At 33.6% G+C, this 14,406-nt stretch overlaps 1 protein-coding gene across 1 annotated transcript in view; it reads right to left on the bottom strand.

Moving 5' to 3' along the window:
- Nucleotides 1-14,406, bottom strand: part of LOC142336553 (uncharacterized) — a 141,932-nt gene that overhangs the window by 110,056 nt on the left and 17,470 nt on the right. Inside the window, exons 5-8 of the mRNA XM_075385462.1 lie at nucleotides 9,220-9,387; nucleotides 8,632-8,727; nucleotides 5,426-5,588; nucleotides 162-280 (exon numbers count right to left, since the gene is read on the bottom strand). Of these exons, the coding sequence (XP_075241577.1) occupies nucleotides 162-280; nucleotides 5,426-5,588; nucleotides 8,632-8,727; nucleotides 9,220-9,387 (546 nt within the window). The remainder of the gene's footprint in view (nucleotides 1-161; nucleotides 281-5,425; nucleotides 5,589-8,631; nucleotides 8,728-9,219; nucleotides 9,388-14,406) is intronic.

Here is a 14,406-nt window from a genome sequence, read left to right as displayed (position 1 = left end):
ATAACAAATTTCGACTACCTCCAGTAAAGCGTTTATCTCAAACAAAACAATTTGCATTACCCAATCTGTGGAAAACTTTCACTTCAATAAAGTTCAGTTGAAACATTGGAGATTTAATTATAAATGGTTTAAGACAAACTATGAAACAGAACTCTACATACGTGTATACAACTGGATGGAAGGTGGGTTTGGATCTAGTTTTTCAGAATTGGTGGCGGAGCAGTTGAATGCACTTTGAACTGCCAGATTGTAGCCATCAGCAGAATTGGTCAAAGCAGGCCTTAAAAGTAAGATTATTATACTAATTTACAAATGATAAAAAAATTTTGTACATTCAGACGGAAAAAAATGATTAACTCCATTTTTACTTGTTTTTTGTCTTTGTATATCCTCCTTATGCTATTTGCTTTCTGTATGATATCTCTCAAGATATCATATATGACGTGATATTAAGACATCCAAAAGTCCTTAATTGTTCCGACCCCTCTTGAGGGGGGAGGAACAATATACTCAAATGGGTTTTTTTTTGTTCAGTCAATTTTGGCCGATCAATATAATAACCGTAGAGAGATGTGAGTGGTACCATTAGAAAGCCCGTCCAGAGTAGAATATGGAACTAAAAAGATTTTTTTTATTTTTGCTTTTCATAAAGAGTAATCCAGGTTTAAAGGTTTGAATGTTAGACGTATTTCAGCTGTTTTTATTCACTTTTGTAAACAAATTTTCGTCTATTTTGACCAAATTTTCCTCAATTTTGCTATAATATGTTAAAATTGTTAACTGTATGGTTAAAGATGTTATCTCGAAATATAGAAGAGGGTTGTTGAATTGTTCGATCCGAGTTTTTTGGGTTTTCGTCAAAAATGGGACCAAATTTGCTTTTTCAGACCACTTGCTTTAAATTTGTTGAAAAAGACACCTTAAAAATGAAGCCAGATTCTTGCTGGGCTCAAAAATGAGCTATTTGTGCTCCAGATGGCTTCGAGCGTCTTCTGCAATTACAATCTTGCCAATTTTTTTTTTAACAAATCAAACTCGATACTTATACGAAATGCATTATTTTTTTTGTGACAAACTGAAAACTTTTTATAGAATTGATCCATTTCGAAACCATTTCAACACTTGAGTGCGTTTTAGATACGCAGCAACATCAGGGCTGATCTTGATCTCACTATGGATCTTTACGACAAAATTTGTTTAGATGTTAATGGCGCGCGACCTTTTAGTCAAAATTTTGTCAAAATTTTTCCGCTATTTAAATGTTTTTTTTTGTAAATTGCGGACAATAATCAGGGCCCAGTTAATGACAGACACTATGTAAAGGAAATGAGACCCAACGAGATGGTTTCAGAGTAAAGCTCATGGTTTTCGTGGCTCAGACAAATTGTTTTCGTAAAAGTTTTATGGACTTCTTTTGTTTTGCTTTCATTTTTTATACTTTTTCTAGCCCAATGACTAAGTGTCCCCGATCAACAATCCAAATAGTTTTTAGAAAGTATATAAGAACCTATCCATTTATTTCTGTTGTTATCTGATGTCTGTTATGTCTTTGAAAGTATTTGTTTTGAGAAAATATTGGTGAATTTATAAACTTCGCCACTATTTTATCTTATTTCTTTAAAATTCGAGCGTAGTTTCAGTAAAAACAAGCAGAAAATGACTTCCTCTGACTTCTAGATTTATGTCGGTAACTTTTTTGTTTTCAACTAATGGTTTCTCTATTTTGGTACTATGCGTTTTCAGTTTTTCTTTTCTTTTTGATCATAACTGCTTATTTTATGAGTTCATTTTGTTTCCTTGTCAAATTATCACACTATTCAAAAGTCCAATTAAAGAAAGGCATTTAAAAAAATGCAGAATGTTCGAAAAAGGCGTATCGAGATATGTTAATTGTTTTTGTTGAATAGTTTATGCTTTTTGGGCTGCGACACAGTTATCGCGCAAACCAATAGCAGTAGATTTTAGTACCTTCCCCAGATTAATATAGTTAAAGATTTCAGTATATAGCTGATTCTTTTAATGACTTTCAAAATAAATTTAAAAAAGAGTTTTTTTCATCTGTCTCCTTTTTGCTTTTATTTTTGTCCCCATGTTACTCAATCTCATTCATTGGAAGTCCCAATTACTTTTGTTTCTTTAAGCATTTTTTTGCTCCTGTACATACGTTGTGACCGATTGTTTCGACGATTTATTTCGATAAAATTTTGTCGAGATTTCTATCTTGTTCAATTTTTGGGTTTCTTTTTGTTTTCATGTCTAAGTAGTCCTTTATAGTGCCCTGAACAGTGTCATGTCGTAAAATTGTGTGAAGTTTTGGCTTCTTTATGTATTTGTTTCTTTGTGGGCTCATGACTTAGTCTCATTAAAAACAGACTCAGTTGGCTCATTGAAAATTTATCCATCGCTTTTTGTTGGATTGCTACGTCTGGTATGACTTTTGAAAAAAAGTTTTTAAAAGTAAATTTGAGTTTTCGAGCATCGTCTTTTTTAAATAGATTCACGGTCGAGTTGTAGCTCAGTCCCTGTGAAAACAGCTCACAACCCCTTTCCAGTGAGCAATAATTTAATCTTTATTACAGTTTTAGCTTCAAACATTTGTTTCTAGCGTTACTACGAGATTTCATATAATGTTAGATTTTTATATATTTAAACATTTAAAAGTATTTTTGGATTCTTTTTAAATTATAACAAAAATCGTTGATTTTATTGGTTGTGAAATTTCGGATAATGACATGTCCTAATTGCTTCCTATGTAAGGGTAAATGAGCATTTTAGTGGTTTCAGTTGATATCGAATGACATTAATAACTCTGAAACTAATGGTTTTCGAAAGTGTAAAAGTATTTTTGAACTTCGCAACTATTTGCTCATTGTTTTTGACCTGTTAACCAGTAGCATTGGGGAAAGGTCCCATATCTTTTCTAATGAATCATAGGTTAAATTCTTTTCTTTTGGTTTTTATGTGATGAGAGTTTGATTTTGTTATGGTTTCTTCTATTATAGACATTGAGTTTTGGTCATAAATAATGTTTGTTGTTTGTTTTTTTTATTGTCCCTTCTAGTAGTCCTATTATCAACAAATTTCATCGGCCCTCTTAGCGTGGATTTATCGTATTTTATTGGCTGTATTTTGAACGATGTGTTTTTGAAAGTTTTCTATCTCTTCATCATTTGGTAGCCAATTAAGTCAAGAATGTGGATGAGCGGGGTCGGAACATTATGTGCATACGCATTACCGAATCTCCTTGTTTGCATAGATTTTAATTAAAAAAGTCCGGAAAATTTGATTTCAGCGGATGTTTTTCATTTTGATGTAAATTAGAAAATTTGATATTAGTTTTATAAGTTAATTGATGCGTGATTTTTCCCTCTTCGAAGCGTGGATTGAGCAACGATAAAGAACTTTACTATTTTCCAACGAAGAAGTATTAATGGACAGCCGAGAAAATATAAGATGGCACTTAAAAAAGGATGGCACTTTAAAAAAACTTATTTACATTTCGTGCAAGAGACACAAATAATAGGTCTAAATGCGAAAGTTAATCGAAGCAATTTTGGAGTCCAGCTAAAACCACTAGTGGAACAAAACCGTCTTAAACAGATAGGCAACCACATGCTGACTTTTTTCCAAATTTGTAAATGGGGTTCAAAACCTATTCTAATCAATTTCCACATTGCAAGCTAGTAAGTGGTGGTTTAGGCCAACAGGCCACCGAAAAAAACCTTCAAAACGAGGTCAAGTAAAACAAAAAATGTCATACCAACCATTTGAGAATAAAGCAAATAATTTTTAATACTCTTTGATCATTCCAAAACGCTGAAATATGTACAAAAAAATGCTATTTTAACTTTTTATTCCAGTTTGCAAAATTTTCTAACAGTTAAAAATCAAAGCTACCAAACGATATAATTTGGCATTTTTTGTTTGTTTTTGCTTGAAGTATAACGCAACACAGAGCACTTTTTCAAAATTGAGTGTGAATTAAGAGATCAAAATCTTTTCATTTGTGTACTCTGATCTATAAAATTCAAACTTCATTCTTTTCCCTGCTTCTACACTGCCGTAATCTTATGACAAAAAGCTATGAAGAACGGTGGAACACTTCCTGTGCGAAACCCAGTCGATGCCAATTCCACTTAATTTTATTTATTTCAGTTCATCTGCGACTATTTATAGTACACAGCTCTTTGGACACCATCCTAGCGTTTATGACCTTTTACACGTTACAGAAATTATATGCAGGTAACAGAATGTGAATTGTTGCCTTAAGATAATAATTTTTTTCACTCAAAAAGTTAGTTGGGAAAAAATTTTAGACAGGAAAATGTAGACGCAACCAACCAGGCCTAAATTCATAAAACTAAATTTTTTGCGCAAGTTGCACTAACTTGAAAAGCTTGGCAAGATCGTAGTTTGGCATCGTCTTAAATGAAGACCGTATGAAGATCTTTTTATGTTTTCTACGGCTCGTAGTTGGGGGTACTTAGAGAACAACAAATATAAAAACAATACACTAGATGACCTCCAAAAATTGATATAGCCGTATGCGGCCTTTAACTAAGAATTGTAATTTTTCAGAGGTGCGAAAAATTATACCCACTGCAAAAATTAATGAAAGGATAACTTGAATGAGATGAGCGTTATATCTTAAATCACTTTTGGGCGGTCAGATTTCAGAAATTGTTCATTAAAAACTTTCGGTACAGTGCCGTAGAAAATTTATTACTTCCGTATACACGCGGCGTACTAATTTCCTACGTTTTCTACGGCACCGTATAAGTAAGTTTTCAAAATTGCGCCTTAAGTGGGCAAACTGAGGCTCAAATTTACAGGCTTAGTCGTAATATTTGGCCTTCATTGGCAGGATAAATGACCATCTCATGTTCCTCAATTTTTTCATTTTAATAAATTAGAATCTCACATCAAAAAAATTCATCAAATGAGACTTGATAATATCTTACACATCGAAAGCCCTTTTTTTATCTGATGCTATGTAATAGAAGTTTTTCTTAAATATTTCTGTACTATTTTTCTCCTTCTATTGATATTGTGTTTCGCACCTAAAATCTGACCATTATAACAGCCTTCAATGAAACTTAGATCTTTTACGTTTGTGCACCCCCCCCCCCCCCCTCCCGTACATTATGCGCCCCCAGTTACAAAACACGTGCCATTACATAGCAAAATCATTATGTAAAAAATGGCGCGTGCGTCTGGGGGTGCAAATAATATGCCGCCCACTAAGCTTCATAAGAACTTTATGAAGCTGTCTTTCAACTCTACAAAGTACCAATATCATATTTTCTGCAGGCTCAAAATTGAGGCTGATCTAGTCAAAAACAGAAGATAATCATGCAAGATTCTTGTAACAAAAAGATGATCTTGCAAGATTAACTTTTTGTTTTTGACTCGGGTGTTGACTCACGATGTATAGCTGAGTGTCTCGTTGGCCGGCACAGACTCATTTGAGTTGATCTGAGGCATTGAGATGTAGTAATGGGTGGCCCCTCCCCTTCCAGGCACCCACGAAACACTAACATTGGTGGTTGTAGGATCCAGGGCAGTCAACGTCGTCGCCGACGCAGGTACTGTAAAGTCAAATTAACTTTTGTCTCATTTTTGCATGTTAGTACGCTTATCTTGTGGCCCAGTTCGTCGCATTTTTGATAATATACTTAAGACCATTGACCGTTTTCTCCTCGAAGAGTGAAAAAATTAGCGCCTGATCTTCTTACGGAACCCACGATTCTTACGATACTTACGGTGCCGCTATTGGTAGACCTGTTTTACATAGATGTGACTGTTAAAGGTTTTTGCAACTTGCGTATCAACGCTCTACTCTAGAATAATATTGCAAAATTGAGCACCAAAATAGGCAAGATTATTGTAAAAGCTTACAAGATACAAGTGCTCACACCACGCAACAGTAAGTATTTCTGCTTCCTGCTAGATAAGAGGTGAGGCCATCCAATACAAATTATACCGGCAGAAAGTTCACATTCGGCCGAAATATCATTGTAAGGGTGTATAATTATCAAATAAGAAGGGCCATAAAGTCTTTGTTGCGATTCAAATTAGTAGAGTGTTGTCATTGGAAAAAACCGTTAAGCATAGAATATATTATTAAAAAGAACTAGAATTTGCTCTTTCCCGAGGAGGTATTGCGGCTTAACTTTTTGTGAGCTTTCAGTTGACAACTTATAGATTTTCTGTCTTCAAAATTGTATGCCTTGGCAGGTTTCGTTTTTGAGTCTGTTTGTTGTCCTTCGGGGCGACATGTAACTTATGCTCAAAAACAGTAGTTCTCATGTGTTCCTTTGACATGTAAATTAATTATCGAACTAAGTTTTAAAATAACGGTATTTTACACTTTCATTCTATATTTATGGTAACAAAAAATAAAAACAGAAAAAATAACAGGACCGATAATAAATCTGAATAAATAAAACCAATAATGCGTCATTCAGTCTCAAAACGAAAAGTGCTCGTTATTTTTGTAAAGCACCAATAATCAAAATTTTCAATAAGTGTCAGCCAGCAATGGACATTAATGATTCTCTCCTTTTTTGAGGACAAATCTTGCAAACTTATCAAACACACGATTGATTGTAACAATAGAATATCTTTTTGAGGAAATATGCCTTCTCGTTTTTTCATATAAATTTCAATTTCTTCTGACTGTTTTAGCGTATGAAGGGTTATATACTCTGCGAACTATGACAAGCTGATTTTTTCAGCTTTCCATACGAAATCGTATTCCATACGAAATGAGTATTCTTTATTGATTCGATTTTTCATTCTGTTGGATTGGTATTGAGGATCTTCCGATATTTTGCTTAAAAATTTCCGAATTTCATCCTATGTCTTCATAAACCGGTGTTTTGAATTTTGCGTGTGTCATTTTGTCTCCATTTTAAATATCATTAGCGGCAAATCCGAATGGTTTTTAGTGACAACATAATGAAGCCTATTTATTATTTCATCTGATTGAAATTGTGGTTTTCATGATTTTTTCACTATGTACTCTAACGAAATGGAAGTATTTATATCTTTTTGAGTTCTTTATTGAATTCTTTATTAGAATAGTTTGTTTTGTTGCCCCATCACGTTCAAGCTCCGTCGTTTGTTGTCCCGTCGTTAAGAAAATGTCTAATTTCTAATTGGGCCTCTAGTGAAGCATAACTGCATCTTGTCAATGATTGCATTTTTAGATGTATTGCCATTTTCGATGAATCTATTTGCCGTGTCAGCTTTTAGAATTTTATGACATGTCCTGGAGTCCGTTAATTGAGGGACAAATAAAATTTTAGTGGTTTTTTTTCTCCTTTTTAGCGATTTAAACCACTTTGACACTGTTTGCTATCAAAAGTGCGGTCCAAGAGGTCAAGGGATAATTTATTGACCTCAACAGCAAACTAGCTGAATTTTTTGCCTCCAAAATCAGGTGTTTTGTTGATCAAACGCTTTTTTATTACGAAATTTTAATAGAGTTGAATTTGTTTTTCGAACTAGACGTTTTGATCTGCTCAATTTTTGTCCATTCGAATGAACTGGAATAAAAAGTACGTCACTGATAATTGTACGTCAATTGATTGCATACTTGTCTGTATTTTTTCGAGAATCCATCAAAATTTAAAATTACAAAGCATAAACCATTCTTCAATAAGTTGAAAAATTTATATCGTAGTAGTTTCATTTTGTGGACAGTTAAGCATAAAAATTAGGATGATCGGGTCCAGAACACTATGCACTACAATGCAGAGGTATACCCAAATCGTCACGGGCAGATATGACCGATGCGTGTATCTCGTGTTCGTTTTTACTATGTTAATACATTGAAAGTGGAACAATATTGCGGAAAATAGCTAATTTAGCAGAAACCGGCAAAATAGAAGGGAATATCGTATCCCGTGTTCGCAAAAGTGTCCTTATTTTAGCCGCGAAATACAAGTACAAACTTAATAACCTATTTTTTTTCGCGCGATTTGTATCACGCATCCGTTCCATTTATGTATCTATTTTTCGCAGGCAATGTAGCTCGATTTCGCATATAATCCCAATTAAGCCTAACTTAATTACTACTTATTTAATTAAGCCTAACTTATTACTATTAGTAGTACCTTATTACTACTTTATTACTACTTGTAGTTTTTTATTACTACTTATTACTACTTATTAGTACTATTTATTTCTACTTATTAAACTCGACCAGTCCCACATTGATATACAAAGCCTTTGATGTGCGAGGGATTTCTCGGGGAAAAAAATCAGTTTTTGTGGTTGCATGTATTTAAAGCACTTTAAAGCTTTGAAAACTTTAATTAAATCTTTATTAAAGTGCTTATTGCATGCTCAAAATGCGCGCGAATAATAGATACCTAAATTGAGCGGAAACGTGCTACAAGATTTGTTACCTACTTTTCGCACCGAATGTTCTTTTATTTCGCAAAATTGGCGGAACCCCTTTTGCGAAAAGTAACATACAAAAGATGTCCTAATTTCGTTCATTGTATGTATCTAATTTTCGAGCCAATTTTACTTAGGCGGAAATTTTGGGGTATACCTCTGCATCGTAATGTGTGCAACCGCTCATTACGGTTTGTTTCGTTTTCAACTCAGGCTGCTACTTACATGTACAGTCAGAAGTGGCTGAGCTGACGTTCCAGAAGTCGTTGAATTGTGAGAAGACTGTCACTTTGTACTCGTACTGGGTACCAGGGGTCAAGCCTGGAACACAAGTAAAAACGTAGTTAAATTTTAAAATATTTCTTTCTATAGTACTTAAAATTAATTGGAAGCTACGGCAGAGGATTCAATACCCCGAACTAGATTAGGTCCTGATCAGTACTTCAAGATTTAGATTATAAAATTATCGCTGATTTCGTCTTATTTCAAGTGTTCATACTTCTCGAAGAGAAAAAATCCAAGACAAAACATTCCAAGACAAAATAGTCTCAATTAATTTGAGTAAAGATATACTTTAAATTTATTAAATGAAGAATTAAATTTATTTAATGTGTACCTCCCCGAAAGTTTTTCTAAATCCCGTCTTATTAAAAGTTCTCCTTCTGTCCGTCTTTTCAAAAGAATAGTTTTTTAAATCTTGTTTTTACTAGCAGTATGCTTATCAAAATATGCTTCTTTTCTTTTTTTGTTTATTGTCTTCTCTTGTGTTTATTTACAATGTTTTATAAGAATAATTTCCAAAAAGAAACTAACCACAATCAGTGCCAACTAGATCGGCAGCAGTGAGTTGTGACTTAATCACTGCATCATTTCTGAACAGCTGGTATGTGACGTCAGAGCTGGCCACGTGGTCTGCTGTGATTGTGTATGCGACACAGGTTGAATTTGTGTCAGTAATTGAGATTGAAGGTCGGTTGGGAGCTAAACAGGTTTAAAAATCATGGTATAAGATTGGAAAATTGTTCTCTGTTCCGCAAATTTTGACATGATGAGGCAAAACTTGCAAAAGTACTGCGAGTACGACTTAGAGAAAAAAAAATGTGCTTCAAAATTAACATTTAAATTATTTTTGGGCTATTGTATTAAGTTTCACACACACACGCACGCACGCACGCACGCACGCACGCACGCACGCACACACACACACACACACACACACACACACACACACACACACACACACACACACACACACACACACACACATACACACACACGCACACACACACACACACACTTCTAATTGACAAATTTATCGAAACTGAAAATTTGGAAGAATCTTGCAAGCTATTAAATTCAATAGTTCGGAAGGCATCTTTTGAGATTAAAACAACTTCAATCCACCCGAATACAACTTGATTGAACACAAAGATTTTTTATTTTCGTTGTCTTCTTTTTACTACGTGTACTTGCACGTCTTTGTTAGCAATTTCAGGATGATAGATTTCCAATAGCAGAAAAGGTTACGGATATATAGAACTAAAATGATAACAAGGAGACTCGGTAAAGTGCGCTCCCACATAATGTTTCGACTCCGCTCATTCACTTTTGGCTTAATTGTCTACCAAATGAGGAAGAGATAGAAAACACTCATAAAGTTTTGTTGCAAAACCCTTGTTTTGTTGGAAATAGTTGGTGTACGATTGGTTCGTGTACGAATGAAAAAACAGCTTTCAACTCAAATTATTTAGTGAAGTAAATAATGCCGCATTAGAAGTCCAATGGGACCTGCCATAATTAAGACAACAAAAAAAGACAAACAAACGAATAACAACGGACATAACAGTAATTACAACCGAAACTCAATGTCAATTTTTTCTTAGAAAAACCTATTAACAAGTTAAAACAACATCAGAGAGAACCTAAAGTAAACAAATTAACAAGTAGAGTACTAAAATTAAGATATTGGAGCTTTTTAATGGGACGCGGCGATGAATAGACAAAAAGGAAAAGGAAGGAAAAAGTTTTAAAATACTCTTGAATTTTTTTGAAATTAGAAAGTACAGAAAATGTGATCAAAAACAACGGAAATCAGTCAAATGTTCACGAAATCGTAATTCTCAATAACTCAATGGAAAAATGAATTTCAATTTTTTTTAATTTTGAGTTCTACCATGGACCATGGGCTTTCTATTGATATCACTCAAAATTCTGTACAATAAATATACCAATCGGCCAAAATTTACTGGACAAAAAAGCAGTTGGGCATCTTGTTACTCCCCCAATAAAGTGGGTCAGAACGAGAAACCTTAAACGTACTAATTTGAGACTTCAATAACCACTTTCGTCAAAATATGCCACACAACTCAAACAATATTTTACAATGAGAAGCAAAGCAAAAAAATCACTAGTTTTGTTGCCAACTTTAAGAACTATTTGTTTCGAAAAGTACGTAGTTTCAAATTACAAACTATCTAAATCTATAAAATCTTAAAAAATTTTAACCCAAAAAAACTAGAGACGAGGAGAATGGCGCACAACTAATGTAGTAGAAATTAAGCTCAGTCAATTAAAATAGTGATATCTTTTCTCATAAACAACAATATCCTGGAAGTTTATGGTTAATTTTTGAGTATTTTTTCACCTTGAGATCTGATATGTCGAACAATTGACTTAAAATCAACTACATGATTTTCAGATGGTCAATTCTGCATGAGTCAGCTCGAAATTCTGATTTAATATCTCGAACCGCGTCGCCGTTCTCGATGAAATCCAGAAGTTCTCAAAAAAAGACAAACAAACAAATAACAACGAACAAGACAGTAATTACATCCGAAACTCAATGTCAATTTTTCCTTAGAGAATACCTATTAACAAGTTAAAACAACATCAGTGAGAACCTAAAGTAAACAAATTAACTAGTAGAGTACTAAAATTAAGATATTGGAGCTTTTCAATGAGACGCGGCGATGAATAGACAAAAAAGAAAAGAAAGGAAAAAGCTTTAAAATACGCTTGAATTTTTTGAAACCAATTAATTTTATAGTTTTGAAAACCATTAGCTATCAAGAGAAATTATCAATTAGATTGATTTGCTTCCAAGGGGTCCACTGAGATCTGCCATTAACCAGGATTCAGGTCATTCCACGCCAATAGTGTGTTAAGTGACCTGTCATTAAGGAGACTGGGTAACAAGAGGGCAAAGTGGTGCAAATTTCAAAAATCTGTTTATATCTTATTTTTCTTCCACAGGAAGTCATTGAGCCAGTCATTATTCAAATTTTGTCATACGTCTACACAAAGAACCATGAAGACAAAAACAAAAAAGACAAAATTGCGTAAAAATACAGAAAATGTGATCAAAAACAACGGAAATCAGTCAAATGTTCATGGAACCGTAAACCTCATTAACTCAGTGGAAAAATGAAATTCAAAAAAAATTTAATTATGAGTTCTACGATGGACCTTGGGATTTCTAATGATATCACTCAAATTTCTCTACTATGAATATACCGATCGGCCAAAATTTACCGTACAAAAAAGCAGTTGGGCATATTGTTACTCCCCAAATAAAGTGGGTCAGAACGAGGAACCTTCAAACGTTCTAATTTGAGACTTCAATAATCACTTTCGTCGAAATATGCCACAAAACTCAAACAATATTTTACAATAAGAAAAAAGCAAAAATATTACTAGTTGTGTTGCCAACATTAAGAATTATTTGTTTCGAAAAGTAGATAGTTTCAAATTCAAAACTATCTAAATCTAAAAAATCTAAAAAAAATTTTTACCCCAAAAAACTAGAGGCGAATGGCACACAACTAGCGTTGTAGAAGTCAGCTCGAAATTCTGATTTAATATCTCGAACCGCGTCGCCGTTCTCGATGAAAGCCAGAAGTTCTCAAAAAAAGACAAACAAACAAATAACAACGAACAAGACAGTAATTACATCCGAAACTCAATGTCAATTTTTCCTTAGAGAATACCTATTAACAAGTTAAAACAACATCAGTGAGAACCTAAAGTAAACAAATTAATTAGTAGAGTACTAAAATTAAGATATTGGAGCTTTTCAATGAGACGCGGCGATGAATAGACAAAAAAGAAAAGAAAGGAAAAAGCTTTAAAATACGCTTGAATTTTTTGAAACCAATTAATTTTATAGTTTTGAAAACCATTAGCTATCAAGAGAAATTATCAATTAGATTGATTTGCTTCCAAGGGGTCCACTGAGATCTGCCATTAACCAGGATTCACGTCATTCCACGCCAATAGTGTGTTAAGTGACCTGTCATTAAGGAGACTGGGTAACAAGAGGGCAAAGAGGTGCAAATTTCAAAAATCTGTTTATATCTTATTTTTCTTCCACAGGAAGTCATTGAGCCAGTCATTATTCAAGTTTTGTCATACGTCTACACAAATAACCATGAAGACAAAAACAAAAAAGACAAAATTGCGTAAAAATACAGAAAATGTGATCAAAAACAACGGAAATCAGTCAAATGTTCATGGAACCGTAAACCTCATTAACTCAGTGGAAAAATGAAATTCAAAAAAAATTTAATTATGAGTTCTACGATGGACCTTGGGATTTCTAATGATATCACTCAAATTTCTCTACTATGAATATACCGATCGGCCAAAATTTACCGTACAAAAAAGCAGTTGGGCATATTGTTACTCCCCAAATAAAGTGGGTCAGAACGAGGAACCTTCAAACGTTCTAATTTGAGACTTCAATAATCACTTTCGTCGAAATATGCCACAAAACTCAAACAATATTTTACAATAAGAAAAAAGCAAAAATATTACTAGTTGTGTTGCCAACATTAAGAATTATTTGTTTCGAAAAGTAGATAGTTTCAAATTCAAAACTATCTAAATCTAAAAAATCTAAAAAAAAATTTTTACCCCAAAAAACTAGAGGCGAATGGCACACAACTAGCGTTTTAGAAGTCAGCTCGAAATTCTGATTTAATATCTCGAACCGCGTCGCCGTTCTCGATGAAAGCCAGAAGTTCTCAAAAAAAGACAAACAAACAAATAACAACGAACAAGACAGTAATTACATCCAAAACTCAATGTCAATTTTTCCTTAGAGAATACCTATTAACAAGTTAAAACAACATCAGTGAGAACCTAGAGTAAACAAATTAATTAGTAGAGTACTAAAATTAAGATATTGGAGCTTTTCAATGAGACGCGGCGATGAATAGACAAAAAAGAAAAGAAAGGAAAAAGCTTTAAAATACGCTTGAATTTTTTGAAACCAATTAATTTTATAGTTTTGAAAACCATTAGCTATCAAGAGAAATTATCAATTAGATTGATTTGCTTCCAAGGGGTCCACTGAGATCTGCCATTAACCAGGATTCACGTCATTCCACGCCAATAGTGTGTTAAGTGACCTGTCATTAAGGAGACTGGGTAACAAGAGGGCAAAGAGGTGCAAATTTCAAAAATCTGTTTATATCTTAATTTTCTTCCACAGGAAGTCATTGAGCCAGTCATTATTCAAGTTTTGTCATACGTCTACACAAAGAACCATGAAGACAAAAACGAAAAAGACAAAATTGCGTAAAAATACAGAAAATATGATCAAAAACAACGGAAATCAGTCAAATGTTCATGGAACCGTAAACCTCAATAACTCAGTGGAAAAATGAAATTCAAAAAAAAATTAATTATGAGTTCTACGATGGACCTTGGGATTTCTAATGATATCACTCAAATTTCTCTACTATGAATATACCGATCGGCCAAAATTTACTGTACAAAAAAGCAGTTGGGCATATTGTTACTCCCCAAATAAAGTGGGTCAGAACGAGGAACCTTCAAACGTTCTAATTTGAGACTTCAATAATCACTTTCGTCGAAATATGCCACAAAACTCAAACAATATTTTACAATAAGAAAAAAGCAAAAATATTACTAGTTGTGTTGCCAACATTAAGAATTATTTGTTTCGAAAAGTAGATAGTTTCAAATTCAAAACTATCT

Source organism: Convolutriloba macropyga, chromosome 3, assembly GCF_964194025.1.
Source record: "Convolutriloba macropyga chromosome 3, txConMacr16.3, whole genome shotgun sequence".
Taxonomy (NCBI): domain Eukaryota; kingdom Metazoa; phylum Xenacoelomorpha; order Acoela; family Convolutidae; genus Convolutriloba; species Convolutriloba macropyga.
The sequence above is the reverse complement of the archived record's forward strand: the minus strand, read 5'-3'. Positions and strand labels throughout refer to the sequence as shown.